The sequence below is a fragment of the Coregonus clupeaformis genome, chromosome 40 (genome assembly GCF_020615455.1).
Source record: "Coregonus clupeaformis isolate EN_2021a chromosome 40, ASM2061545v1, whole genome shotgun sequence".
Taxonomy (NCBI): domain Eukaryota; kingdom Metazoa; phylum Chordata; class Actinopteri; order Salmoniformes; family Salmonidae; genus Coregonus; species Coregonus clupeaformis.
The window spans coordinates 5,979,681-6,005,844 of NC_059231.1; the positions used below are offsets into that span (position 1 = coordinate 5,979,681).

General features: G+C 46.4%; 1 protein-coding gene across 2 annotated transcripts in view; it reads left to right on the forward strand.

Annotated features, from left to right (window-relative positions):
• pth2ra (parathyroid hormone 2 receptor a) overlaps nt 1-26,164 on the forward strand; it is a 95,042-nt gene that overhangs the window by 11,399 nt on the left and 57,479 nt on the right. The window contains exons 4-6 of one of the 2 annotated variants that reach the window (XM_045211998.1): nt 7,372-7,482; nt 8,074-8,201; nt 8,740-8,837. In XM_045211998.1, the coding sequence (XP_045067933.1) occupies nt 7,372-7,482; nt 8,074-8,201; nt 8,740-8,837 (337 nt within the window). The remainder of the gene's footprint in view (nt 1-7,371; nt 7,483-8,073; nt 8,202-8,739; nt 8,838-26,164) is intronic. The other variant, XM_045211999.1, reaches the window with a different exon arrangement.

A 26,164-nucleotide genomic window follows, 5' to 3' on the forward strand; every position in this document is an offset into this window, starting at 1 on the left:
GATGAGAGTCTCACCTTCACCTATGGATCAATGCCTGTCTGCTGGTGGGATGTAAGGGAAATTCAGAAAGGAGCACTAGGTTCTCTTAAAGGCATGCACGTCACTTCTACTACTGTAAGGTCAAGGTGAAGAAGACATTGTATACTGGGAATTAACTGTACATGTTCTGAATGTTCTGTAACCTAACATCCCACTGTCTTCATTAATTGGGATATTTAAGTGTTAATACCAGAGAAGCCGGTGTTTGGAGGATATATTGGCACTGGTGTTGTTAGGCCCGAGACAAAAGTTGAGGTCCGGCAAACCGTTCCAATATATTCAGCCAAACACCGGCTTCGAGGCATTATCACTTTTATACAACATGTTACCACCATATTCAAATAATGATTGACATATTTTCATTAAAAACATTATTTTGATGAATTTATTCATACTATTTCATCCTTCCACAAGATATAGTCCCGACACAAATCTAGGGTTGCTACCCAAGCTGGCTGATCGTTCGTTCTATTGGTTCAGTTGCCAGAGACGTGACCCAGTCGTTCAGTCTTTTTGTTCTGTATCTATGGACGCAACCCAGTCGTTTGTTCTAAATGTTCCATTGTCATACTGGCTGACAACGTTCTTATCCCTTGGTTGCTAGCTAGCCAACTACGGCTAACTTACAGTCAAGTCAAACAGTGCAGCCAGAATAACAGCAAAGTAGCTCCATTTTTGTTTGTTTAAGCTGTTTTCTAGTGACATTTATTTGAATACATCCATAACGATGAGCTAATGATACGCGATTTTGCTTGGCATAGAAAATGTGCTCACTCGTCAGGACGCTGTTGTTCAGAGCAGAGGAGCTAGCCAACAACACAGCTAGCACAATCACTTCAAACTGAAGCTGGAAACACTGCAAACTAGCTGCATTTCGTTTCATTTTACCAGTTTTCTATTGACATTACTATTTAATTATATATTACCTACATACTTATTATGGACACAGTATGCTTTACATGAGTTATCTTGTTGTATTAGTTGTTGTTAGTTGTTATTGGTCCCATCCTTCAACTCCATTCAACACCTCCCATCTATCTCTTAACACCATCCATATTGGATTTCTATTTGCCATATATTTTTCAACTGTACTGAACCCTTCTATTCTCATTGTTTCTACAGATTGTAAATTGAAAATAAAAGTTTTTGCTAAAAGTATTATTATATTATTGATCGATTGACTATGACTTTTCAGATCACCCAGTAGTGCTATCTGCAGGGTTAGCTCGAGGTAAATATTGCAATCCTTTAGCCATTCCTGGACCTGTGTCCAAAAACAAGCTACAAATGGACAGTACCAAAACAAATGATCTAATGATTCTGTCATTTCGCAGCAAAATCTGCAGAGCTGGGAAGATTGTATCCCCCATATAAATAACATTCTATTGGTAGCAAAAATTTATACTTTCCACTTTCCTCTTCCATTTTTTGCGGTAATGCTGCAATTATTTGGTTGTAATTTGGGTTAGAGCAGACATTTCCATATGTTTTTGTTAGCTGCATGTGTGACATAACTCTACAAGTCCTACCTATGATATAATTTACGAAGATTATACCTTTTAAAAACATTTTTTAAAAACATAACATTTTCTTAATCAATTTGTATATTTGAGTTTAACCACAATATTTGTTGTATTATTTGTTCTGACGTTTCTGGAGGATTAAATTGAAATTGCAACCAACACTCTATGGCTTGTTTTAGAAATAGTGATATTTGGGAGATTATTTCCTTTTCAAATAACTGAAAGTGAGAGGTTGTAATCTGAATAAAGGGAAAAAGGCCATTCTTGAACATTGGGTGAGACAATCTTACTAATTTGCTAGAGAACCAGTTCGGATTTAAGTATAACTTTTGTATGACTGAAGCTTTTAGTGATAGGTCTAATGCTTTAATATTTAATCATTTCTGTCCTCCGAATTCATATTCATTATATAAATAGGCCCATTTAATTTTGTCTGGCTTGCCGTTCCAAATAAAATGGAATCTTTTTTTCTCCTATAATTAAAAAAAACTGTTCACTAGGCGTAGGCAAGACCATAAGCAAATAGGTAAACTGGGATAATACTAAAGAGTTAATCAGGGTGATTTTTCCACAAATTGACAGGTATTTACCTTTCCATGGTAGCAAGATCTTATCTATTTTTGCAAACGTTCTATTAAAATGTATTGGAGTGAGATCATTTATTTCATTTGGGATATGTATTCAGAATATATCCACATCACCATCAGACCATTTTATTGGTAAACTACATGGTAATGTAATTTTTTTATTTTTGAGTGATCCAATACGTAACATAGTCCATTTATCATCATTTGGTTGTAATCCAGAGAGGTTAGAAAATGTATCTAGATCCTCTATGAGGCTGTGGAGGGATTCAATTTGTGGATTTAAAATAAAACATGAATCATCAGCGTAAAATGACACCTTTGTTTTTAAGCCCTGGATTTATAATCACTTAAATATTATTGTTGGATCTGATTTTAATAGCTAACATTTCGATGGCCATAATAAATAAATATGCCGATAGTGGACAACCTTGTTTCACTCCTCTTAACAGTTTAAAACTTTCGGAGAAATAGCCATTATTTAATATTTTACACCTAGGGTTACTATACATGATTTTAACCCATTTTATAAGAGATTCTCCAAAATTGAAATGATCCAGGCATTTATATATAAACCCCAGTCGTACTTTATCAAATGCCTTTTCAAAGTCTGCTATGAATAGCAGGCCTGGTTTCCCAGATTTTTCATAGTGTTCTATTGTTTCCAGTACTTGCCTTATATTATCTCCAATGTATCGTCCATGTAAAAAACCTGTCTGATTAGAATGAATAATGTCCGACAATACCTTTTTAATTCTATGCACTATACATTTTGCTAGAATTTTTGCATCACAACACTGAAGTGTAAGGGGCCTCCAATATTTTTAATAGACTGGATCTTTATATTTTCCACTTGTATCCTTTCAGTAATAATGAAATCAGACCTTCTTCTTGAGTGTCTGATAATCTACCATTTACATAGGAGTATTTAAAACAGTCCTCTGAGTATATCAAAAAAGGTTTGGTATACCTCGACTGGTATGCCATCCAATCCTAGAGATTTGACGGTACATGGCCCCGTCCATCGTCCCTTTGATGCGGTGAAGTTGTCCTGTCCCCTTAGCAGAAAAACACCCCCAAAGCATAATGTTTCCACCTCCATGTTTGACGGTGGGGATGGTGTTCTTGGGGTCATAGGCAGCATTCCTCCTCCTCCAAACACGGCGAGTCGAGTTGAGTTGATGCCAAAGAGCTCCATTTTGGTCTCATCTGACCACAACACTTTCACCCAGTTCTCCTCTGAATCATTCAGATGTTCATTGGCAAACTTCAGACGGGCATGTACAGTGGGGAAAAAAAGTATTTAGTCAGCCACCAATACTGCAAATTCTACCGCTTAAAAATATGAGAGAGGCCTGTAATTTTCATAATAGGTACACATCAACTATGACAGACAAATTGTGGAAAAAAAATCCAGAAAATGACATTGTAGGATTTGTAATGAATTTATTTGCAAATTATGGTGGAAAATAAGTATTTGGTCACATACAAACAAGCAAGATTTCTGGCTCTCACAGACCTGTAACTTCTTCTTTAAGAGGCTCCTCTGTCCTCCACTCATTACCTGTATTAATGGCACCTGTTTGAACTTGTTATCAGTATAAAAGACACCTGTCCACAACCTCAAACAGTCACACTCCAAACTCCACTATGGCCAAGACCAAAGAGCTGTCAAAGGACACCAGAAACAAAATTGTAGACCTGCACCAGGCTGGGAAGACTGAATCTGCAATAGGTAAGCAGCTTGGTTTGAAGAAATCAACTGTGGGAGCAATTATTAGGAAATGGAAGACATACAAGACCACTGATAATCTCCCTCGATCTGGGGCTCCACGCAAGATCTCACCCCGTGGGGTCAAAATAATCGCAAGAATGGTGAGCAAATATCCCAGAACCACACGGGGGGACCTAGTGAATGACCTGCAGAGAGCTGGGACCAAAGTAACAAAGCCTACCATCAGTAACACACTACACCGCCAGGGACTCAAATCCTGCAGTGCCAGACATGTCCCCCTGCTTAAGCCAGTACATGTCCAGGCCCGTCTGAAGTTTGCTAGAGTGCATTTGGATGATCCAGAAGAGGATTGGGAGAATGTCATATGGTCAGATGAAACCAAAATATAACTTTTTGGTAAAAACTAAACTCGTCGTGTTTGGAGGACAAATAATGCTGAGTTGCATCCAAAGAACACCATACCTACTGTGAAGCATGGGGGTGGAAACATCATGCTTTGGGGCTGTTTTTCTGCAAAGGGACCAGGACGACTGATCCGTGTAAAGGAAAGAATGAATGGGGCCATGTATCGTGAGATTTTGAGAGAAAACCTCCTTCCATCAGCAAGGGCATTGAAGATGAAACGTGGCTGGGTCTTTCAGCATGACAATGATCCCAAACACACCGCCCGGGCAACGAAGGAGTGGCTTCGTAAGAAGCATTTCAAGGTCCTGGAGAGGCCTAGCCAGTCTCCAGATCTCAACCCCATAGAAAATATTTGGAGGGAGTTGAAAGTCCATGTTGCCCAGCGACAGCCCCAAAACATCACTGGGTGGGCCAAAATACCAGCAACAATGTGTGAAAACCTTGTGAAGACTTACAGAAAACGTTTGACCTGTGTCATTGCCAACAAAGGGTATATAACAAAGTATTGAGAAACTTTTGTTATTGACCAAATACTTATTTTCCACCATAATTTGCAAATACATTCATTAAAAATCCTACAATGTGATTTTCTGGATTTTTTTTTCTCAATTTGTCTGTCATAGTTGACGTGTACATATGATGAAAATTACAGGCCTCTCTCATCTTTTTAAGTGGGAGAACTTGCACAATTGGTGGCTGACTAAATACTTGTTTCCCCCACTGTATATGTGCTTTCTTGAGCAGGGGGAACTTGCGGGCGCTGCAGGATTTCAGTCCTTCACGGCGTAGTGTGTTACCAATTGTTTTCTTGGTGACTATGGTCCCAGCTGCTTTGAGATCATTGACAAGATCCTCCCGTGTAGTTCTGGCTGATTCCTCACCGTTCTCATGATCATTGCAACTCCACAAGGTGAGATCTTGCATGGAGCCCCAGGCCGAGGGAGATTGACAGTTCTTTTGTGTTCTTCCATTTGCGAATAATTGCACCAACTGTTGTCACCTTCTCACCAAGCTGCTTGGCGATGGTCTTGTAGCCCATTCCAGCCTTGTGTAGGTCTACAATCTTGTCCCTGACATCCTTGGAGAGCTCTTTGGTCTTGGCCATGGTGGAGAGTTTGGAATCTGATTGATTGCTTCTGTGGACAGGTGTCTTATATACAGGTAACAAGATGAGATTAGGAGCACTCCCTTTAAGAGTATGCTCCTAATCTCAGCTCGTTACCTGTATAAAAGACACCTGGGAGCCAGAAATCTTTCTGATTGAGAGGGGGTCAAATACTAATTTCCCTCATTAAAATGCAAATCAATTTATAACATTTTTGACATGCGTTTTTCTGGATTTTTTTGTTGTTATTCTGTCTCTCACTGTTCAAATAAACCTACCATTCAAATGATAGACTGATCATTTCTTTGTCAGTGGGCAAACGTACAAAATCAGCAGGGGATCAAATACTTTTTTCCTTCACTGTATCTGTTCTGTTAGACCTTCTATTTCCTTTGTTAGTATGGACTCTTTTGACCTAAATTGCTTTTGTTTTCGAGATGAGTACTGAATTGCATGGCCTCTAAAGGCACATTTAAAAGTGTCCCATACAATAAGGGGATTTGCTGTCCCTATGTTATGTTGGAAAAAATCAGTTATAAATTCCTCTGTCCTAGTTAAAAACAAGTTATCATCCAATAGGTTTTGATTAAATGTCCAATATCCTCGCCTACATGGACATTCAGTAAGAGTAATGAATATGCCAATTATATGATGGTCTGACCGCATTCTGTCCCCTATCAACACTTTTTAAACTTTTGGTGCCAGCGAGAATGACATAAGAAAGAAGTCAAGACGACTAGCTTGATTAAGTCTCCGCCATGTATATCTCACTAGATCAGGATATTTAAGCCTCCAAATAGTTACTAGTTATAATGTATCCATGACATTCATGATTTCCTTAAGCGCATGAGGTGATAGTTTGTAGTATGATTTTCTTTACGGTCCATTGAGCTATTTAAAACGTTATTATAATCTCCCACCATAATAATAGAGTGTTGTATTGCTTGCAGGGTTGATCATTTATTATATATATTGTCAAAGAAGTGTGGATCATCATTATTTGGTCCGTAAAGGTTAAGGTTAATGAGCCATATCTGTTTTTGGTCCAATAACATATTTAAAATAATCCATCTACCTTGCGGATCTGTTTGGACAATTTGCACATTCGGATTGAAATTACTGTTAATTAATATCATCACCCTTTTGAGTTTCTTTGCCCATGGAAGAAGTATATTCCCCCCATTCTTTTTTCCACGCAACTTCATCTAGATTTGTTGGATGAGTTTCCTGTAAACAATAGATATTATATTCCTTCTCTTTGAGCCATGTAAATATTGTTCGTCTTTTGTTATTATCTGCTAAGCCATTATCTATTGACATTTCTTTGTATATATCAATAAAAACTATGCCAGCTGATTCATGATTTTGACTGGCTGAGAAAAGCTGCCTGCCTGTCTGTCTCGTCCCGACTCCTGGTCACGTTCATTACTATGGGACAGCTGGAGATCGGATTTCAATATTGAAACAATGTTGCAAATGTCGGAGAGACAGACAACAAGGTTTATACAAATCTCCGCTGTTGAATATCAAATGTTGTTCTAAAAGAAATGGGAGATAATGTCTAGATGCTTTTTAAATTGGAGATCAAGTTTATAAATTGTCTGCCTTGGCTGATGAGACAGTGGATTGCCCAGTCAGATGGAACAGAGTAAATAGGCATTTCAACATCAAAGCTTTAGCTGGTGGTAACTTGTGGAATAGACACCGGCCGGAATGGGGTTTTAATCAACCAGCATCCAGGATTAGACCCACCAGTTGTATAAAATCAATATAACTCATACGATCAAGCTATAAAATTATCCAAAGTGTACAATGCTGTATTCAAATGTCAATACAGTAGAACCTCAAAATTAAGAACATTTCAGTATTCTGAATGACCTCCTTTCCCAACGTGTTCCTATCTCTGAGGTCCTACACCGGTCACACACTGTAGTTGAAAAGAATGAACTCTGAATTTGAAGTGTTCTGCCTCTCCTCTAGATGACCTCTGCCGCCCTGGTTGGGACGGCCTCATCTGCTGGCCTCAGGGTTACCCAGGAGCTGTCACCAAGGTCCCCTGCCCCAGCTACATCTTCGACTTCAACCACAAAGGTAGGTGACACCCCACTCTGCATGCATGGCAGAACAGGTTCCAGGTTCCCCATAGAAATAGAATTTGAATACAATATCTCTGTGTGGTTCCCCTTTACCTGTGAATGGTTGATACATAGCTAGTTAATATTGATACTTACATTTACATTTTAGTCATTTAGCAGACACTCTTATCCAGAGCGACTTACAGGAGCAATTAGGGTTAAGTGCCTTGCTCAAGGGCACATCAACAGATTTTTCACCTAGTCGGCTCGGGGATTAGAACCAGTGACCTTTCGGTTACTGGCACAACGCTCTTAACCACTAAGCTACCTGCCCCCCGCAGGTATTGAATTGAATTATGTATTGTCTAATCCAAGTATACAGATAAAGTATTATGACAATCAATACAGATAAAGTATTATGACAAACAACTCTGCATGCATAGGAGAATGGGTTCCCGTTTACCAATGTATGATTGATATAGTGCATTTATAGTGGATTTATAGTGAATTTTGAAACTTGAATTATGTACTGCCTCACTTAAGGTACCGAGTGAAACCAAGTAAGCTACAGAGATACAGTATGTTGATTTGTTGACATATATTACAGGTCATGCCTACAGGAAGTGTGACATCAATGGGTCATGGGTGTTTGTGGAGAGCCTGAACAGGACGTGGCCTAACTACTCAGAGTGTCTGGGCCCTGGGTTCATGAAGCCAAGCAACGAGAGGGGAAAAGTAAGTACTGTTCTGTATCTACTGCAGCTGCTTTATCCCCACACATGCAGTAAACCCTACAATGCGACTGTATAAATTGTATCGTTTTTTAGCAAGTGGTTTTATCCAAAGCAAAAGCCACATATGTGGATCAAACCCACAACCCTGGTGTTGTCATGCTCACTCCCACTGAGCCACTGGATCAATTACATGGCTGTTTCAGCTAGTAACATCTCTGTTAGGGAAGCTTTACAGTAATACAGATGTAGGATCTTAATTCGAGACAATTTGCTACAGCAGGAAAATAATCCTGCAACAACAGGAAATGTGAATTATTACATGTATTTAAATAATGGACATTTTTGTAGGGGTTGATACATTTTCTGTTAAGGCAAATCAAGTCTGACATTTCTAAGTGGACATTACAAACTTTAGAAGCCTTTTTAAAACTCAAATACACTACAAGTTAGCATTTGCTGCTGTGAAAGAAAATTCTCAGCAACAAAAGAGTGATCAAATGAAGATCCTACAACTGTACATACCTCTATCTCTCTCCCAGCAGGACTTCTTTGAGCGGCTGTATGTCATGTACACCGTAGGCTACGCTGTGTCCTTCAGCTCTCTACTAGTGGCTATCTTCATCATCGGATACTTCAGGTCTGTGTGTGTGTGTATATATATATGTATGTGTGTGTGTGCGTGTGTGTGTGTGTGTGTGTGTGTGTGTGTGTGTGGGTTTGGTTTTACTATCCTTGTGGTGACCAGAAGTCCTCTCAAGGATAGTAATAAAAGGGAAAAAAGTGGGGACATTTCGCCGTTCCCCACAAGGAAGAAGGCTTTAGGCTTTAGGGTTAGGGTTACAATTAGGGTTCAGGTTAGGGGTTTGGAGTTAGGGTTAGGGTCAGTTTTAAGGTTAAGGTTAGGGTTAGGGAAAATAGGATTTTGGCCCCCACAAGGATAGTAAAACAAACGTGTGCGTGCGCCTGTCTGTGTCCATTCTTGGTGCGTGCGCATATCTTTCTGAGTGTGAGAGGCTGCCAGTAATAATTAATAGATGAATACAGACTCAGTTGTGAACAAACACTGACCCAAACATAGGCCTAATGGGAGTTTGGCTAGCTAGTGAATTTTAACCATATTAGCATAGACATGACATCAGTCAAAACACCTCAAAACAAGACATGTTATCAATAACAAGATACAACGAGCTGAAATGAGCCACCTACGATTCCCCGCATGGCAGCTTCTTGTCTTTGTTGCTAACTATCTAACCATTCCGAATCATAACAACGCACGCCCTCTGGCCATATCGATGAGCACGCATCATTTTAGTGACGTTGTCAGCTAAATATGAAACTCTCTGGACGAACAGACCCAAGAGAAATAGTATATAATGATAATAATATTCGTCATCAACCCTGTGCACCCAACCCAAACAGAGAGAGGAAGCAGTGAGCACCCTCAAAGTATTTATGTTCCATTTGGATGAGTAGGAAGAGGAAACTTTGGTCAAGTGCAGTTGAAGAACATTCATCTCCGATGTACAGGTGTTTTTAACTCTCTCTCGCTCCTCTTAAATCAAATCAAAGTTTATTGGGCGTGTACACAGTTTAGCAGATGCTATAGCTGGTGCAGCAAAATGCTTATGTTACTAGCTCCTAACAATGCAGTAAAATGTCAAAGAAGTACACAAATAATCAAAACATTTTACAAAAAACAAGACATCTATCAAGGCTCAGGCTAAGACCCAGATGCAGACACAGGAGGCGGATAGTACGAGTCTCAGAGTTTATTACATCACAAGGGGCAGGCCAAAGGTAAGTCCAGGCAGGCAAAGAGTCGTAATCTAAATCAGAGTCAGGCAGGTACAGGACGGCAGGCAGGATCAGCGTCAGGACAGGCAGAAAGGTCAGAACTGGGAAGACTAGGAAAAACCTAAACTAGAGCACAGGAAACACAGGAACACGCTGGTAGGACTTGACGGGACAAGACGAACTGGCAACAGTTCATCGCGTTAACTTATGAAGGACAGAGTGCACTCCAAATACATTTGAGTCGAGATACTTTGATTAAAACGTCATACCTTTTTTTGTTTGTGTTGTGCACTTTTCTCTCTGTTGAGCAGGATGGTTCCAATTGTGGATGTTCTCGGATCAAGCATTATTATAGCGAGTCTGAAATAGCTCAGATTGAATGGGCTGTGCCCAGCATGCAAAACAGGCTATTATGACCTCATTACAACCACAAGCTGCTTGTTATGTATTCTACTGTATTGTCATTTTTAACCAGCTTTACCAGCTGTCTTAATGTTTTATGCTGCGTTTACACAGGCAGCCCAATTCTGATCTTTTGCCCAATTATTGGTATTTTGCCAAATGAGATCAAATATTTTGCCAATAAGCTCATGTAACCCAATATTACAAGCTGTGAAACCAATTTATCTGTTTTCCTTTGTTACATGTAGCTGGTAATTAATACATATTCATCCATGACACTTTCTACTACACCCCATTTATTCCCATTAATTGTTAACTGCTGCTACAGTATGTTTATGCAGAGCTTTATTCATTCATAGGCTTATTGCATGTTATTATTCACAGGATTATTGCCTGTTATGATTTGTCTCCCTTTAGAGAAACCATAATAACCAACCAGCTGGTTACAGAGTCAAGACACTGTTCAAGACATCAAAACTCTTCAAGATTGTAATCCAACCCATCTGAATGACATGGTCTATGCCCTGTATCACCGACCTCCTCTGAATACATAAAGACTCTTAACTGAACTGCATCTCTGCCTCTGGTCCTGCTCTTATCGGAGTCCCATAGAAGATGGGCACCACCTGTCACGCGTGCTGTAGGTGGGTGTAGTGGTGGAATCAAACGCAGGACACCGAAGTATAGTCCAACAGACTTTAGTAACTCTCCAACAAGGAAATTACGAGAACACTTGCCCGTAGGCGAAATAACGCACGAAGGCGAACAAAACAAATGCGCACTACACAGGTGCGTAAACACTCCACGCAGTGGAGGGAAGCTCAACCGAGCGAAATAGCGAACATCAGCCCTACACACGACAGACAAAAATCAATAACACACAACACCTGACAAACACAACGAGAACTAAATAGGACACTAATGACACTAAATGAAAACAGGTGTGACAACAATCAGACAAAAGCAAACGAACATGAAACATACAACGGTGGCAGCTAGTATTCCGGAGACAACGAACGCCGAAGCCTGCCCGAACAAGGGAGAGAGGCAGCCTCGGCCGAAACCGTGACAGTACCCCCCCCTTGACGCGCGGCTCCAGACGTGCGCCGACTCCGGCCTCGGGGACGACCCGGAGGACGCGGAGCAGGGTGCGTCGGGTGCCCACGATGGAATTCCGTCAGGAGAGACGGGTCCAAAATGTCTCTCCTCGGCACCCAGCACCGCTCCTCCGGACCGTACCCCTCCCACTCCACTAGATACTGGAGACCCCCATCCGACGTCTCGAATCCAAGATGGACCTCACGGAGTACGCCGGTGCCCCCTCGATGTCCAATGGGGGCGGAGGAGTCTCCCTGATCTCACTTTCTTGGAGTGGGCCAGCTACCACCGGCCTGAGAAGGGACACATGGAACGAGGGGTTAATACTTTTATATTCAACAGGTAGCTGTAATTTATAACACACCTCGTTCAACCTTCCCAGGACTTTAAATGGCCCTACAAACCGCCGACCCAGTTTCCGACAGGGCAGGCGGAGGGGCAGGTTCCTGGTAGAGAGCCAGACTCGATCACCAGGTGCGTACACCGGTCCCTCACTGCGGTGGAGATCGGCGCTCGCCTTATGACGTCGGAGGGCCCGCTGCAGGTGGACGTGTGCAGCGTTCCATGTCTCCTCCGAGCGCCTCGCCCACTCATCCACCGCAGGAGCCTCGATCTGGCTCTGCTGCCAGGGTGCCAGAACCGGCTGGTAACCTAACACACATTGGAAAGGGGTTAGGTTAGTGGAGGAATGGCGTAGGGAATTCTGGGCCATTTCGGCCCAGGGAACGCACCTTGCCCACTCCTCCGGCCGGTCCTGGCAGTATGTTCTAAGAAACCTGCCCACATCCTGGTTTACACGTTCCACCTGCCCATTACTCTCCGGGTGGTAACCCGAGGTGAGGCTCACCGAGACCCCCCAACCGCTCCATAAAGGCCCTCCAGACTCTGGAGGTAAATTGGGGACCTCGATCAGACACAATATCCTCGGGTACCCCGTAGTGCCGGAACACATGGGTGAATAGGGCTTCGGCAGTTTGCAGGGCGGTAGGAAGGCCCGGCATGGGGAGCAAACGACAGGCCTTAGAAAACCGGTCCACAACGACCAGTATAGCGGTATTCCCCTGTGAAGGAGGAAGGTCAGTAAGGAAATCCACCGAGAGGTGGGACCATGGTCGTTGTGGCACGGGCAGGGGTAGTAACTTACCCCTAGGCAGATGTCTAGGCGCCTTACACTGGGCGCACACCGAGCAGGAGGAAACATAAACCCTCACATCCCTTGCCAACGTGGGCCACCAGTACTTGGCACTAAGACAGTGCACTGTCCGGCCGATACCCGGATGTCCAGAGGAGGGTGACGTGTGAGCCCAATAGATCAATCGATCCCGAACCTCGAGCGGAACGTACTTCCGACCCTCCGGGCACTGTGGTGGACTAGGGTCGGTGCGTAACGCCCGCTCGAGCTCAGCATCGACCTCCCACACTACCGGTGCCACCAGACACGACTCCGGCAGTATGGGAGTGGGCTCCACGGACCTCTCCTCCGTGTCATACCGCCGAGACAGCGCATCTGCCTTACCGTTCTGGGACCCAGGGATGTACGTGATCTTAAACGTAAACCGGGTCAAAAACATATTCCATCTAGCCTGCCGAGGGTTTAGCCTCCTCGCTGCCCGGATGTACTCCAGGTTACGGTGGTCCGTCAAAATGAGGAAAGGGTGTTGAGCCCCCTCAAGCCAGTGCCTCCACACCTTTAGGGCCTGTACCACGGCTAACAGCTCCCTGTCCCCTACGTCATAGTTTCGCTCCGCCGGACTGAGCTTCTTGGAATAAAAAGCACAGGGGCGGAGTTTAGGTGGCGCGCCTGATCTTTGTGAAAGCACGGCTCCTATACCGGCCTCAGACGCGTCCACCTCTACCTGAAATGGTAAAGAGGGATCCGGATGCGCCAGCACTGGAGCCGAGGTAAACAGGTCCTTCAGCCTCCCAAATGCCCTGTCCGCCTCGGCAGACCACTGCAGACGCACCGGGCCCCCCTTCAAGAGAGACGTGATGGGAGCTGCCACCTGTCCAAAACCCCCGGATAAACCTCCGGTAGTAATTCGCAAACCCCAAAAACTGCTGCACCTCCTTCACAGTGGTTGGTGTTTGCCAATTACGCACGGCTGACACCCGGTCTACCTCCATCTTCACCCCTGACGCAGACAACTGATACCCCAAAAAGGAGACCGACTCCTGGAAAAACAGACACTTCTCTGCCTTAACATACAGGTCGTGCTCCACCAGCCTCCGCAACACTCTGCGCACCAGGGCCACATGCTCGACACGGGTAGGCGAGTACACGAGAATGTCATCTATGTACACCACGACCCCCCTGCCCCTGCACGTCCCTGAAGATCTCATCCACGAATGATTGGAAAACTGACGGAGCGTTCATCAACCCGTATGGCATGACAAGATACTCGTAATGGCCCGAGGTGGTACTAAAGGCTGTCTTCCATTCATCGCCCTCCCTGATGCGCACCAAGTTGTGCGCGCTCCTGAGATCTAATTTAGTGAAGAAACGCGCCCCATGCAAGGACTCAGTCATGGTCGCAATCAGCGGGAGTGGATAACTGTACTTCACCGTGATCTGATTGAGACCACGGTAATCGATGCATGGGCGCAAACCACCATCCTTCTTCTTCACAAAAAAGAAACTCGAGGATGCAGGGGAAGTGGAAGGCCGTATGTATCCTTGTCTCAGAGATTCGTCTATGTAAGTCTCCATAGCTTTCTTCTCCTCCTGAGACAGAGGATACACATGGCTCCGTGGGAGCGCAGCTCCTGCCTGGAGGTCTATCGCACAATCTCCCTGCCTATGGGGCGGCAACTGCGTTGCCCTCGACTTACTAAACGCAATAGCCAAATCCCCATACTCAGGGGGAACGTGCAATGCGGGCACCTGGTTTGGACTCTCCACCGAGGTAGCCCCTACGGAAACGCCTAAACATCTACCCACACACTGGGCAGACCAATCCATCAGAGCCCTCTCCTGCCACGAAATAGATGGGTTATGGGTACTCAACCAGGGCATGCCCAGCACCACCGGATACGCAGGAGAGTCAATCAGAAATAGCTGAATCATCTCCTGATGACCCCCCTGCGCACACATCCTAAGTGGCGCAGTGACCTCCCTGATCAAGCCCGCACCCAACGGACGGCTATCTAGGGCATGAACGGGGAAAGGGACATCAACAGGAAGGAGGGGAATCCCTAAAGCTAAACAAAATTTCTTATCAATAAAATTCCCAGCCGCGCCTGAATCTACCAGCGCCTTATGCTGGGAATGAGGTGCTACCTGTGGAAAACTCACAGGCAAACAGAAATGTGCAATAGAGAGCTCTGGGTGAGTGGGGCGCCTACTCACCTGGAAGGAATCCCCAGTGCGGGACCTGTCGTCCTCTCCCCTAGGAGGCCATCCCCAGCACCTAGCCGCGGTGTGTCCTCCCCGACCACAGTTGGTGCAGGGGATGGACCCCCTAGTAAGCCGACCCCTCCTCTCTCTAGCGCCAGCACCCCCGAGCTCCATGGGACACGGCTAGGAGGCGCTGGAGGGTGAAATGGACGGACCCCCCTCGGAACGTCCGCGGGTAGCTAGTAGGTTATCCAGCCTGATGGACATGTCGACCAACTGGTCGAACGAGAGGCTGGTGTCCCTACAAGCCAGCTCCCGACGGACGTCCTCTCGTAGCCTACACCTGTAGTGATCGGCGAGAGCCCGATCATTCCACCCTGCATCTGCCGCTAGAGTACGGAATTCGAGGGCGAACTCTTGCGCACTCCTCCTCCCCTGCCGGAGGAAGACCAGACGCTCCCCCGCCGCTTTCCCTCCGGGGATGGTCAAACACCGCCCTGAAGCGGCGGGAGAACTCGTCGTGACGTGATGGTGTCCGTGTCGATCTTCCTCCACTCCGCGTTGGCCCATTCCAATGCCTTCCCGGAAAGGCAGGAGATCAGGGCGGACACGCTCTCATGTCCCGAGGGCGCCGGGTGCACGGTGGCCAGGTACAGCTCCACCTGGAGAAGGAATCCCTGACACCCGGCCGTGGTTCCATCGTAGGACCTCGGGAGCGAGAGTCGGACTCCTCGGGGTTCCGGTGCTGGAATGGCGGACTGGCCGATGGTGCTGGCAGGGAGGGTGGCGGTGGAGGCGTTCCCCAGCCTCGAATGGTGGTGATCACCTCCTGCAGTGCGGTCCCCATCTGCAGGATCTGGTCCCGTTGTTCCCGAACCTGGTCCTCCAGCGTCGTCTGGGCTGCTGCGGCTCCTGCTGATTCCATTTTAAGGTGTGTTATTCTGTCACGCGTGCTGTAGGTGGGTGTAGTAGTGGAATCAAACGCAGGACACCGAAGTATAGTCCAACAGACTTTAGTAACTCTCCAACAAGGAAATTACGAGAACACTTGCCCGTAGGCGAAATAACGCACGAAGGCGAACAAAACAAATGCGCACTACACAGGTGCGTAAACACTCCACGCAGTGGAGGGAAGCTCAACCGAGCGAAATAATAATATAATATATAATATGCCATTTAGCAGACGCTTTTATCCAAAGCGACTTACAGTCATGCGTGCATACATTTTTTTGTGTACGTGTGGTCCCGGGGATCGAACCCACTACCTTGGCGTTACAAGCGCCGTGCTCTACCAGCTGAGCTACAGAGGACCCTATAGCGAAATAGCGAACATCAGCCCTACACACGACAGACAAAAATCAATAACACACAACACCTGACAAACACAACGAGAACTAAATAGGACACTAATGACACTCAATGAAAACAGGTGTGACAACAATCAGACAAAAGCAAACGAACATGAAACATACAACGGTGGCAGCTAGTATTCCGGAGACAACGAACGCCGAAGCCTGCCCGAACAAGGGAGAGAGGCAGCCTCGGCCGAAACCGTGACACCACCATAACCCTCACCTAAACCGTCATTCAGTTACATTGGTCCTTCGAGCCGGATGCAACACACCTACTGTGACATGGCAGAGCAGCAAAGAAACACAGCAACAGTCTCATCGTCAGAAGATCCCGTTCCAGGACGTGATCTCAGAAACCGATGGATACCGATATCTCTACAATATCGACAACAACCCGTGGCAGCACATGCCCAACCTCTACAATCTCTCCAACCAGCTCGTTGATGCCTTACGGATCCATTCCCCCATATCAAATCAAATAAAATAAAATTGTATTGGTCACATGCGCCGAATACAACAGGTGCAGACATTACAGTGAAATGCTTACTTACAGCCCTTAACCAACAGTGCATTTATTTTTTACAAAAAAAGTAAAAATAAAACAACAACAAAAGAAGTGTTGAGAAAAAAAAGAGCAGAAGTAAAATAAAGTGACAGTAGGGAGGCTATATATACAGGGGGGTACCGTTGCAGAGTCAATGTGCGGGGGCACCGGCTAGTTGAAGCAGTTGAGGTAATATGTACATGTGGGTAGAGTTAAAGTGACTATGCATAAATAATTAACAGAGTAGCAGCAGCGTAAAAAGGATGGGGTGGGGGGGCAGTGCAAATAGTCCGGGTAGCCATGATTAGCTGTTCAGGAGTCTTATGGCTTGGGGGTAGAAGCTGTTGAGAAGCCTTTTGGACATAGACTTGGCGCTCCGGTACCGCTTGCCGTGCGGTAGCAGAGAGAACAGTCTATGGCTAGGGTGGCCATAGACTTCTCTCCTCCCTTTCTGCATCTTTTGACTCTCTATGTCCCCTATCCTTCCGGGTGGCTCGGTCCTCCCCTCCTGCTCCGTGGCTTGACGACTCATTGCGGGCTCACAGAAGAGGGCACCGGGCTGCCGAGCGGAAATGGAGGAAAACTAGACACTCTGCGGACCTGTCATCTTTTCACTCCCTCCTCTCTACATTATCTTCCTCTGTTTCTGCTGCTAAAGCCACTTTCTACCACTCTAAATTTCAAGCCTCTGCCTCTAACCCTAGGAAGCTCTTTGCCACCTTCTCCTCCCTGCTGAATCCTCCTCCTCCTCCTCCTCCCCCTCCCTCCTCCCTCTCTGTGGATGACTTCGTCAACCATTTTGAAAAGAAAGTTAACGACATCCGATCCTCATTGATTAAGTCAAATGACACCGCTGGTCCTGCTCACACTGCCCTAACCTATGCTTTGACTTCTTTCTCCCTTCTCTCTCCAGACGAAATCTTGCGACTTGTGATGGCCGGCCGCCCAACAACCTGCCCGCTTGACCCTATCCCCTCCTCTCTTCTCCAGACCATTTCCGGAGACCTTCTCCCTTACCTCACCTCGCTCATCAACTCATCCTTGACCACTGGCCATGTCCCTTCCGTCTTCAAGAGAGCGAGAGTTGCACCCCTCCTCAAAAAACCTACACTCGATCCCTCCGATGTCAACAACTACAGACCAGTATCCCTTCTTTATTTTCTCTCCAAAACTCTTGAGCGTGCCGTCTCTAGCCAACTCTCCTGCAATCTCTCTCAGAATGACCTTCTTGATCCAAACCAGTCAGGTTTTAAGACTGGTCATTCAACTGAGACTGCTCTTCTCTGTGTCACGGAGGCTCTCCGCACTGCTAAAGCTAACTCTCTCTCCTCTGCTCTTATCCTTCTAGACCTATCTGCTGCCTTTGATACTGTGAACCATCAGATCCTCCTCTCCACCCTCTCCGAGTTGAGCATCTCCGGCGCTGCTCACTCTTGGATTGCGTCCTACCTGACAGGACACTCCTACCAGGTGGCGTGGCGAGAATCTGTCTCCGCACCACGTGCTCTCACCACTGGTGTCCTCCAGGGCTCAGTTCTAGGCCCTCTCCTATTCTCTCTATACAACAAGTAGTCACTTGGCTCTGTCATATCCTCACATGGTCTCTCCTATCATTGTTACGCAGACGACACACAATTCATTTTCTCCTTTCCCCCTTCTGATAACCAGGTGGCGAATCAGTGTGGATGTCGGATCACCACCTCAAGCTGAACCTCGGCAAGACGGAGCTGCTCTTCCTCCCGGGGAAGGACTGCCCGCTCCACGATCTCGCCATCACGGTTGACAACTCCATTGTGTCCTCCTCCCAGAGTGCAAAGAACCTTGGCGTGACCCTGGACAACACCCTGTCGTTCTCCGCTAACATCAAAGCGGTGACCCGATCCTGCAGGTTCATGCTCTACAACATTTGCAGAGTACGACCCTACCTTGCACAGAAAGCGGCACAGGTCCTAATCCAGGCACTTGTCATCTCCCGTCTGGATTACTGCAACTCGTGTGTTGGCTGGGCTCCCTGCCTGTGCCATTAAACCCCTACAACTTATCCAGAACGCTGCAGCCCGTCTGGTGTTCGACCTTCCCAAGTTCTCTCATGTCACCCCGCTCCTCCTCACACTCCACTAGCTTCCATTTGAGGCTTGCATCTACTACAAGACCATGGTGCTTGCCTACGGAGCTGTGAGGGGAATGGCACCTCCTTACCTTCAGGCTCTGATCAGACCCTACACCCAAACGAGGGCACTACGTTCATCCACCTCTGGCCTGCTAGCCCCCCTACTTCTACGGAAGCACAGTTCCCGCTCAGCCCAGTCAAAGCTATTTGCTGCCCTGGCACCCCAATGCCAGGACAGCGGAGTCACTGACCACCTTCCGGAGACACTTGAAACCCTACCTCTTTAAGGAATACCTGGAATAGTATAAAAGTAATCATTCTACTGCTGCTCATCGGAGTGGACTACACCGGCCTGATTGAGCAGGTCAAGCTAGGGTCAGCTGGTAGACCAGCTGGTTGGACCCACCAGAGCCCTGATGGATACCACCAAGACCACCAGATGCACCAGCCAAGCTGAAGAGGTCCATCTTCTGTGGTCTAACAGCAGTGAGCCCCAGTCCACAAATGTGATGGCAACAAGTTCAACTCCTGGAAAGCGCAGGTGGAAAAAATCTACCATTCCCTTCATGGGACAGCCACTGCTGACACCAGCCTGCCCAGGCCAGACTACTACAATGCTGAAGTCCTTCTCTTGAGAGCATGTCATAAGGACTGCATCTTCAACACCACACCATTGGGGTACGTCTCCTCAGATGTGGCAGATCCAGACTCTGTAACACCATGCTCCTCATGGGGCAGTGGGATGCCTCCTTACCACAAGTTGCTTATGCCACTGTGCCAATCACCAGACACCACCAGCGCCACATTCATGTGGTTGCAGATCATCCCAGCCATCCTAGACGATGACGGCCAAAAGAGGCCAGACCAGCATAGGGAATTCATGGGGTCTACATCTTAGCCCTGCTAATCTGAGGGAGACTCCAAATGCAATATGGCATCCAAAATCCAATATGGTTGCCACATTACCATTTTAAATGGTGGTTTAATCGCCTGAATATGTACACGTTTTATATGAGTCATTTTTCAGATTTGTGTACTGTACTTATTACATTTACATTGTTTAGCAGACGCTCTTATCCAGAGCGACTTACAGTTAGTGAGTGCATACATTTTTCATACTGGCCCCCCATGGGAAACGAACCCACAACCCTGGCGTTGCAAGCGCCATGCTCTACCAACTGAGCTACAGGGGACTTATGTCCTGTACTCAAGACAATTTGTGTGTACTTCAACTATTTTAGGAATCCAATATGCCCACCATATACACGCAAACACCTTCGTCAGGATATATAAAAAGGCAGTGGACTGTTTAGCATGGCAACACCAAATATTCCAAGTTACGAGCCTCTTTGATGATCAATGAGGCAACTCAGAGGCTCCAACGAAAGGAAAGAGAATCCAACCCTGGCCTCTGACACCCTCTCCCTTACGCTACAACTTACCCCACTGTGGTATAACTTGCCCCTCCAGGATTGGGCTCTAAGTCACCTCCTTATTGTTTAGAAGTGAGCTTTGATTAATTGATAGTCCAATACTGTACGTCTGCCTGAATTCAACAAGACCTTCCGCTGCCTCGCTGCATTTCTGATGCACAATGGGATGTTCCGGTGCACTCTTATCTTGTTTGGGTTGAGCTTTGTGGGATTTTTTATGAATTTATTTGCAAATTATGGTGGAAAATACGTATTTGGTCAATAACAAAAGTTTCTCAATACTTTGTTATATACCCTTTGTTGGCAATGACACAGGTCAAACGTTTTCTGTAAGTCTTCACAAGGTTTTCACACACTGTTGCTGGTATTTTGGCCCATTCCTCCATGCAGATCTCCTCTAGAGCAGTGATGTTTTGGGGCTGTCGCTGGGCAACACGGACTTTCAACTCCCTCCAAAGATTTTCTATGGGGTTGAGATCTGGAGACTGGTTAGGCCACTCCAGGACCTTGAAATGCTTCTTACGAAGCCACTCCTTCATTGCCCGGGCGGTGTGTTTGGGATCATTGTCATGCTGAAAGACCCAGCCACGTTTCATCTTCAATGCCCTTGCTGATGGAAGGAGGTTTTCACTCAAAATCTCACGATACATGGCCCCATTCATTCTTTCCTTTACACGGATCAGTCGTCCTGGTCCCTTTGCAGAAAAACAGCCCCAAAGCATGATGTTTCCACCCCCATGCTTCACAGTAGGTATGGTGTTCTTTGGATGGAACTCAGCATTCTTTGTCCTCCAAACACAACAAGTTGAGTTTTTACCAAAAGGTTCTATTTTGGTTTCATCTGACCATATGACATTCTCCCAATCCTCTTCTGGATCATCCAAATGCACTCTAGCAAACTTCAGACGGGCCTGGACATGTACTGGCTTAAGCAGGGGGACACGTCTGGCACTGCAGGATTTGAGTCCCTGGCGGCGTAGTGTGTTACTGATGGTAGGCTTTGTTACTTTGGTCCCAGCTCTCTGCAGGTCATTCACTAGGTCCCCCGTGTGGTTCTGGGATTTTTGCTCACCGTTCTTGTGATCATTTTGACCCCACAGGGTGAGATCTTGCGTGGAGCCCCAGATCGAGGGGAGATTATCAGTGGTCTTGTATGTCTTCCATTTCCTAATAATTGCTCCCACAGTTGATTTCTTCAAACCAAGCTGCTTACCTATTGCAGATTCAGTCTTCCCAGCCTGGTGCAGGTCTACAATTTTGTTTCTGGTGTCCTTTGACAGCTCTTTGGTCTTGGCCATAGTGGAGTTTGGAGTGTGACGGTTTGAGGTTGTGGACAGGTGTCTTTTATACTGATAACAAGTTCAAACAGGTGCCATTAATACAGGTAACGAGTGGAGGACAGAGGAGCCTCTTAAAGAAGAAGTTACAGGTCTGTGAGAGCCAGAAATCTTGCTTGTTTGTAGGTGACCAAATACTTATTTTCCACCATAATTTGCAAATAAATTCATAAAAAATCCTACAATGTGATTTTCTGGATAATTTTTTCTCATTTTGTCTGTCATAGTTGACGTGTACCTATGATGAAAATTACAGGCCTCTCTCATCTTTTTAAGTGGGAGAACTTGCACAATTGGTGGCTGACTAAATACTTTTTTCCCCCACTGTATGTTGACTTGGTGACAGTTATGGTGTATGAGGAGGATGCAACCACACATGACAAGTGCATAAGGCAGGTGTTTACTAAAATGAACCAACACAACCTGACACTCATTGACAATAAATTCCATCAACTTAGTGGGCCTTCACATGTCAAATGAATTGCACTCTCCAAGTTCAATGCCATCCTGAATCTCCCAGAACCGTCCTCGACAGGCCCATTCCACCATCAGCTACTAGAGACAGAGACAACATGGAACTGGATTGCCACATGTAAAGTGCTGCCGTGCATTGTCCTCATATGTACCTATTTGGCTACTAACCATGGCTGGCTGACACCTGAACTGGATTCACATGTGAAGAATGAGCTTTCATGCTGGGGTGACTCATACATTGGTCTGGGAAACTGCAGTAATCCCAACGTCCCTATAAGGACATATGCCATTTATGGCAAACAAGAGGCACCTTAGGATGGTCAAACTTGCTGTACGTGATTGTTTATGGTGGCTGGGGATTGACTGTGATTTTAGTGGTCTTGGTGCACCATGCTTGATCAGCTTCACCTCCTCTGCAACCCTTTTACTGTCCATCAAAGCCCAGGGATCATCTTCAAATGTACACTACCAGTCAAAAGTTTGGACACACCTACTCATTCAAGGCTTTTTCTTTATTATGACTATTTTTTACATTGTGGAATTATAGTGAAGACATCAAAACTATGAAATAACACATATGGAATCATGTAGTAACCAACAAAGTGTTATACAAATGAAAATGTATTTTATATTTGAGATTCTTCAAATAGCCACCCTTTGCCTTGATGAGAGCTTTGCATACTCCTGGCATTCTCTCAACCAACTTCATGAGGTACTCACCTGGAATGCATTTCAATTAACAGATGTGCCTTCTTAAAAGTTAATTTGTGGAATTTCTTTCCTTCTTAATGTGTTTGAGCCAATCAGTTGTGTTGTGACAAGGTGGGGGGGTGGGGGGGTGTACAGAAGATAGCCCTAGAAGGGCTTACCTTATACTATTCCAGGTATTCCTTAAAGAGGTAGGGTTTCAAGTGTCTCCGGAAGGTGGTCAGTGACTCCGCTGTCCTGGCGTCGTGGGGGAGCTTGTTCCACCATTGGGGTGCCAGAGCAGCAAATAGCTTTGACTGGGCTGAGCGGGAACTGTGCTTCCGTAGAGGTAGGGGAGCTAGCAGGCCAGAGGTGGATGAATGTAGTGCCCTCGTTTGGGTGTAGGGTCTGATCAGAGCCTGAAGGTAAGGAGGTGCCGTTCCCCTCACAGCTCCGTAGGCAAGCACCATGGTCTTGTAGTAGATGCGAGCCTCAACTGGAAGCCAGTGAAGTGTGTGGAGGAGCGGGGTGACATGAGAGAACTTGGGAAGGTCGAACACCAGACGGGCTGCAGCGTTCTGGATAAGTTGTAGGGGTTTAATGGCACAGGCAGGGAGCCCAGCCAACAGCGAGTTGCAGTAATCCAGACGGGAGATGACAAGTGCCTGGATTAGGACCTGTGCCGCTTTCTGTGTAAGGTAGGGTCGTACTCTGCAAATGTTGTAGAGCATGAACCTGCAGGATCGGGTCACCGCTTTGATGTTAGCGGAGAACAACAGGGTGTTGTCCAGGGTCACGCCAAGGTTCTTTGCACTCTGGGAGGAGGACACAATGGAGTTGTCAACCGTGATGGCGAGATCGTGGAGCGGGCAGTCCTTCCCCGGGAGGAAGAGCAGCTCCGTCTTGCCGAGGTTCAGCTTGAGGTGGTGATCCGACATCCACACTGATATGTCTGCCAGACATGCAGAGATGCGATTCGCCGCCTGGTTATCAGAAGGGGGAAAGGAGAAAATGTATTGTGTGTCGTCTGCGTAGCAACGATAGGAGAGACCATGTGAGGATATGACAGAGCCGAGTGACTTGGTGTATAGAGAGATTAGGTGAGGGCCTAGAACTGAGCCCTGGGGGACACTAGTGGTAAGAGCACGTGGTGTGGAGACAGATTCTCGTCACGCCACCTGGTAGGAGCGACCTGTCAGGTAGGACGCAATCCAAGAGTGAGCAGCGCCGGAGATGCCCAACTCGGAGAGGGTGGAGAGGAGGATCTGATGGTTCACAGTATCAAAGGCAGCGGATAGGTCTAGAAGGATAAGAGCAGAGGAGAGAGAGTTAGCTTTAGCAGTGCGGAGAGCCTCCGTGACACAGAGAAGAGCAGTCTCAGTTGAATGACCAGTCTTGAAACCTGACAGGTTTGGATCAAGAAGGTCATTCTAAGAGAGATAGCAGTAGAGTTGGCTAGAGACGGCACGCTCAAGAGTTTTGGAGAGAAAATAAAGAAGGGATACTGGTCTGTAGTTGTTGACATCGGAGGGATCGAGTGTAGGTTTTTTGAGGAGGGTGCAACTCTCGCTCTCTTGAAGACGGAAGGGACATGGCCAGCGGTCAAGGATGAGTTGATGAGCGAGGTGAGGTAAGGGAGAAGGTCTCCGGAAATGGTCTGGAGAAGAGAGGAGGGGATAGGGTCAAGCGGGCAGGTTGTTGGGCGGCCGTCCGTCCCAAGTCGCAAGATTTCATCTGGAGAGAGATGGGAGAAAGAAGTCAAAGCATAGGGTAGGGCAGTGTGAGCAGGACCAGCGGTGTCATTTGACTTAATCAATGAGGATCGGATGTCGTTAACCTTCTTTTCAAAATGGTTGACGAAGTCATCCACTGAGAGGGAGGAGGGAGGGGGAGGAGGAGGAGGATTCAGCAGGGAGGAGAAGGTGGCAAAGAGCTTCCTAGGGTTAGAGGCAGAGGCTTGAAATTTAGAGTGGTAGAAAGTGGCTTTAGCAGCGGAAACAGAGGAAGAGAATGTAGAGAGGAGGGAGTGAAAAGATGACAGGTCCGCAGGGAGTCTAGTTTTCTTCCATTTCCGCTCGGCTGCCCGGTGCCCTCTTCTGTGAGCTCGCAATGAGTCGTCAAGCCACAGAGCAGGAGGGGAGGACCGAGCTGGCCGGGAGGATAGGGGACATAGAGAGTCAAAAGATGCAGAAAGGGAGGAGATGAGTGTTGAGGAGGCAGAATCAGGAGATCGGAGGGAGAAGGATTTAGCAGAGGGAAGAGATGATAGGATGGAAGAGAAGAGAGTAGCGGGAGAGAGAGAGCGAAGTTTGCGACGGCACATAACCATCTGAGTAGGGGCAGAGTGAGTAGTGTTGGAGGAGAGCGAGAGAGAAAATGATACAAGTAGTGGTTTGGAGACTTGGAGGGGAGTTGCAGTGAGATTAGTAGAAGAACAGCATCTAGTAAAGATGAGGTCAAGCGTTTTGCCTGCCTTGTGAGTAGGGGGGGACGGTGAGAGGGTGAGTTCAAAAGAGGACAGGAGTGGAAAGAAGGAAGCAGAGAGAAATGAGTCAAAGGCAGACGTAGGGAGGTTAAAGTCACCCAGAACTGTGAGGGGTGAGCCAAACCCTATGGAAAGGAACTTATCAAGGCGTCAAGCTCATTGATGAACTCTCCAAGGGAACCTGGAGGGCAATAAATGACAAGAATGTTAAGCTTGAATGGGCTAGTGACTGTGACAGCATGGAATTCAAATGAGGAGATAGACAGATGGGTCAGGGGATAAAGAGAGAATGTCCACTTGGGAGAGATGAGGATTCCTGTGCCACCGCCACGCTGACCAGATGCTCTCGGGGTATGCGAGAACACATGGTCAGACGAGGAATGAGCAGTAGGAGTAGCAGTGTTTTCTGTGGTAATCCATGTTTCCGTCAGCACCAAGAAGTCGAGGGACTGGAGGGTAGCATAGGCTGTGATGAACTCTGCCTTGTTGGCTGCAGAACGGCAGTTCCAGAGGCTGCAAGAGACCTGGAACTCCACGTGGGTCGTGCGCGCAGGGACCACCAGATTAGAGTGGCAACAGCCACGTGGTGTGAAGCGTTTGTATGGCCTGTGCAGAGAGGAGAGAACAGGGATAGACAGACACATAGTTGACAGGCTACAGAAAAAGGCTACAATAATGCAAAGGAGATCGGAATGAAATTAACTAAACATCTGGGAAAGCGAGAGAGCGGGGCCTCCCTCACTTACGTTTCACTGAAACACTCAAATATAACTCTCCCAACTTCCACTTTAGAAATTATAATTGTTGTAAACCACAGTGGTTCAATGTTTCTAGGAATAGACTCTAACTTAGTTCATTCAGGTAGCTAACTTGGTACAGTATTCTTCCGTGAAAACCGTCCAGGGCACCGAATC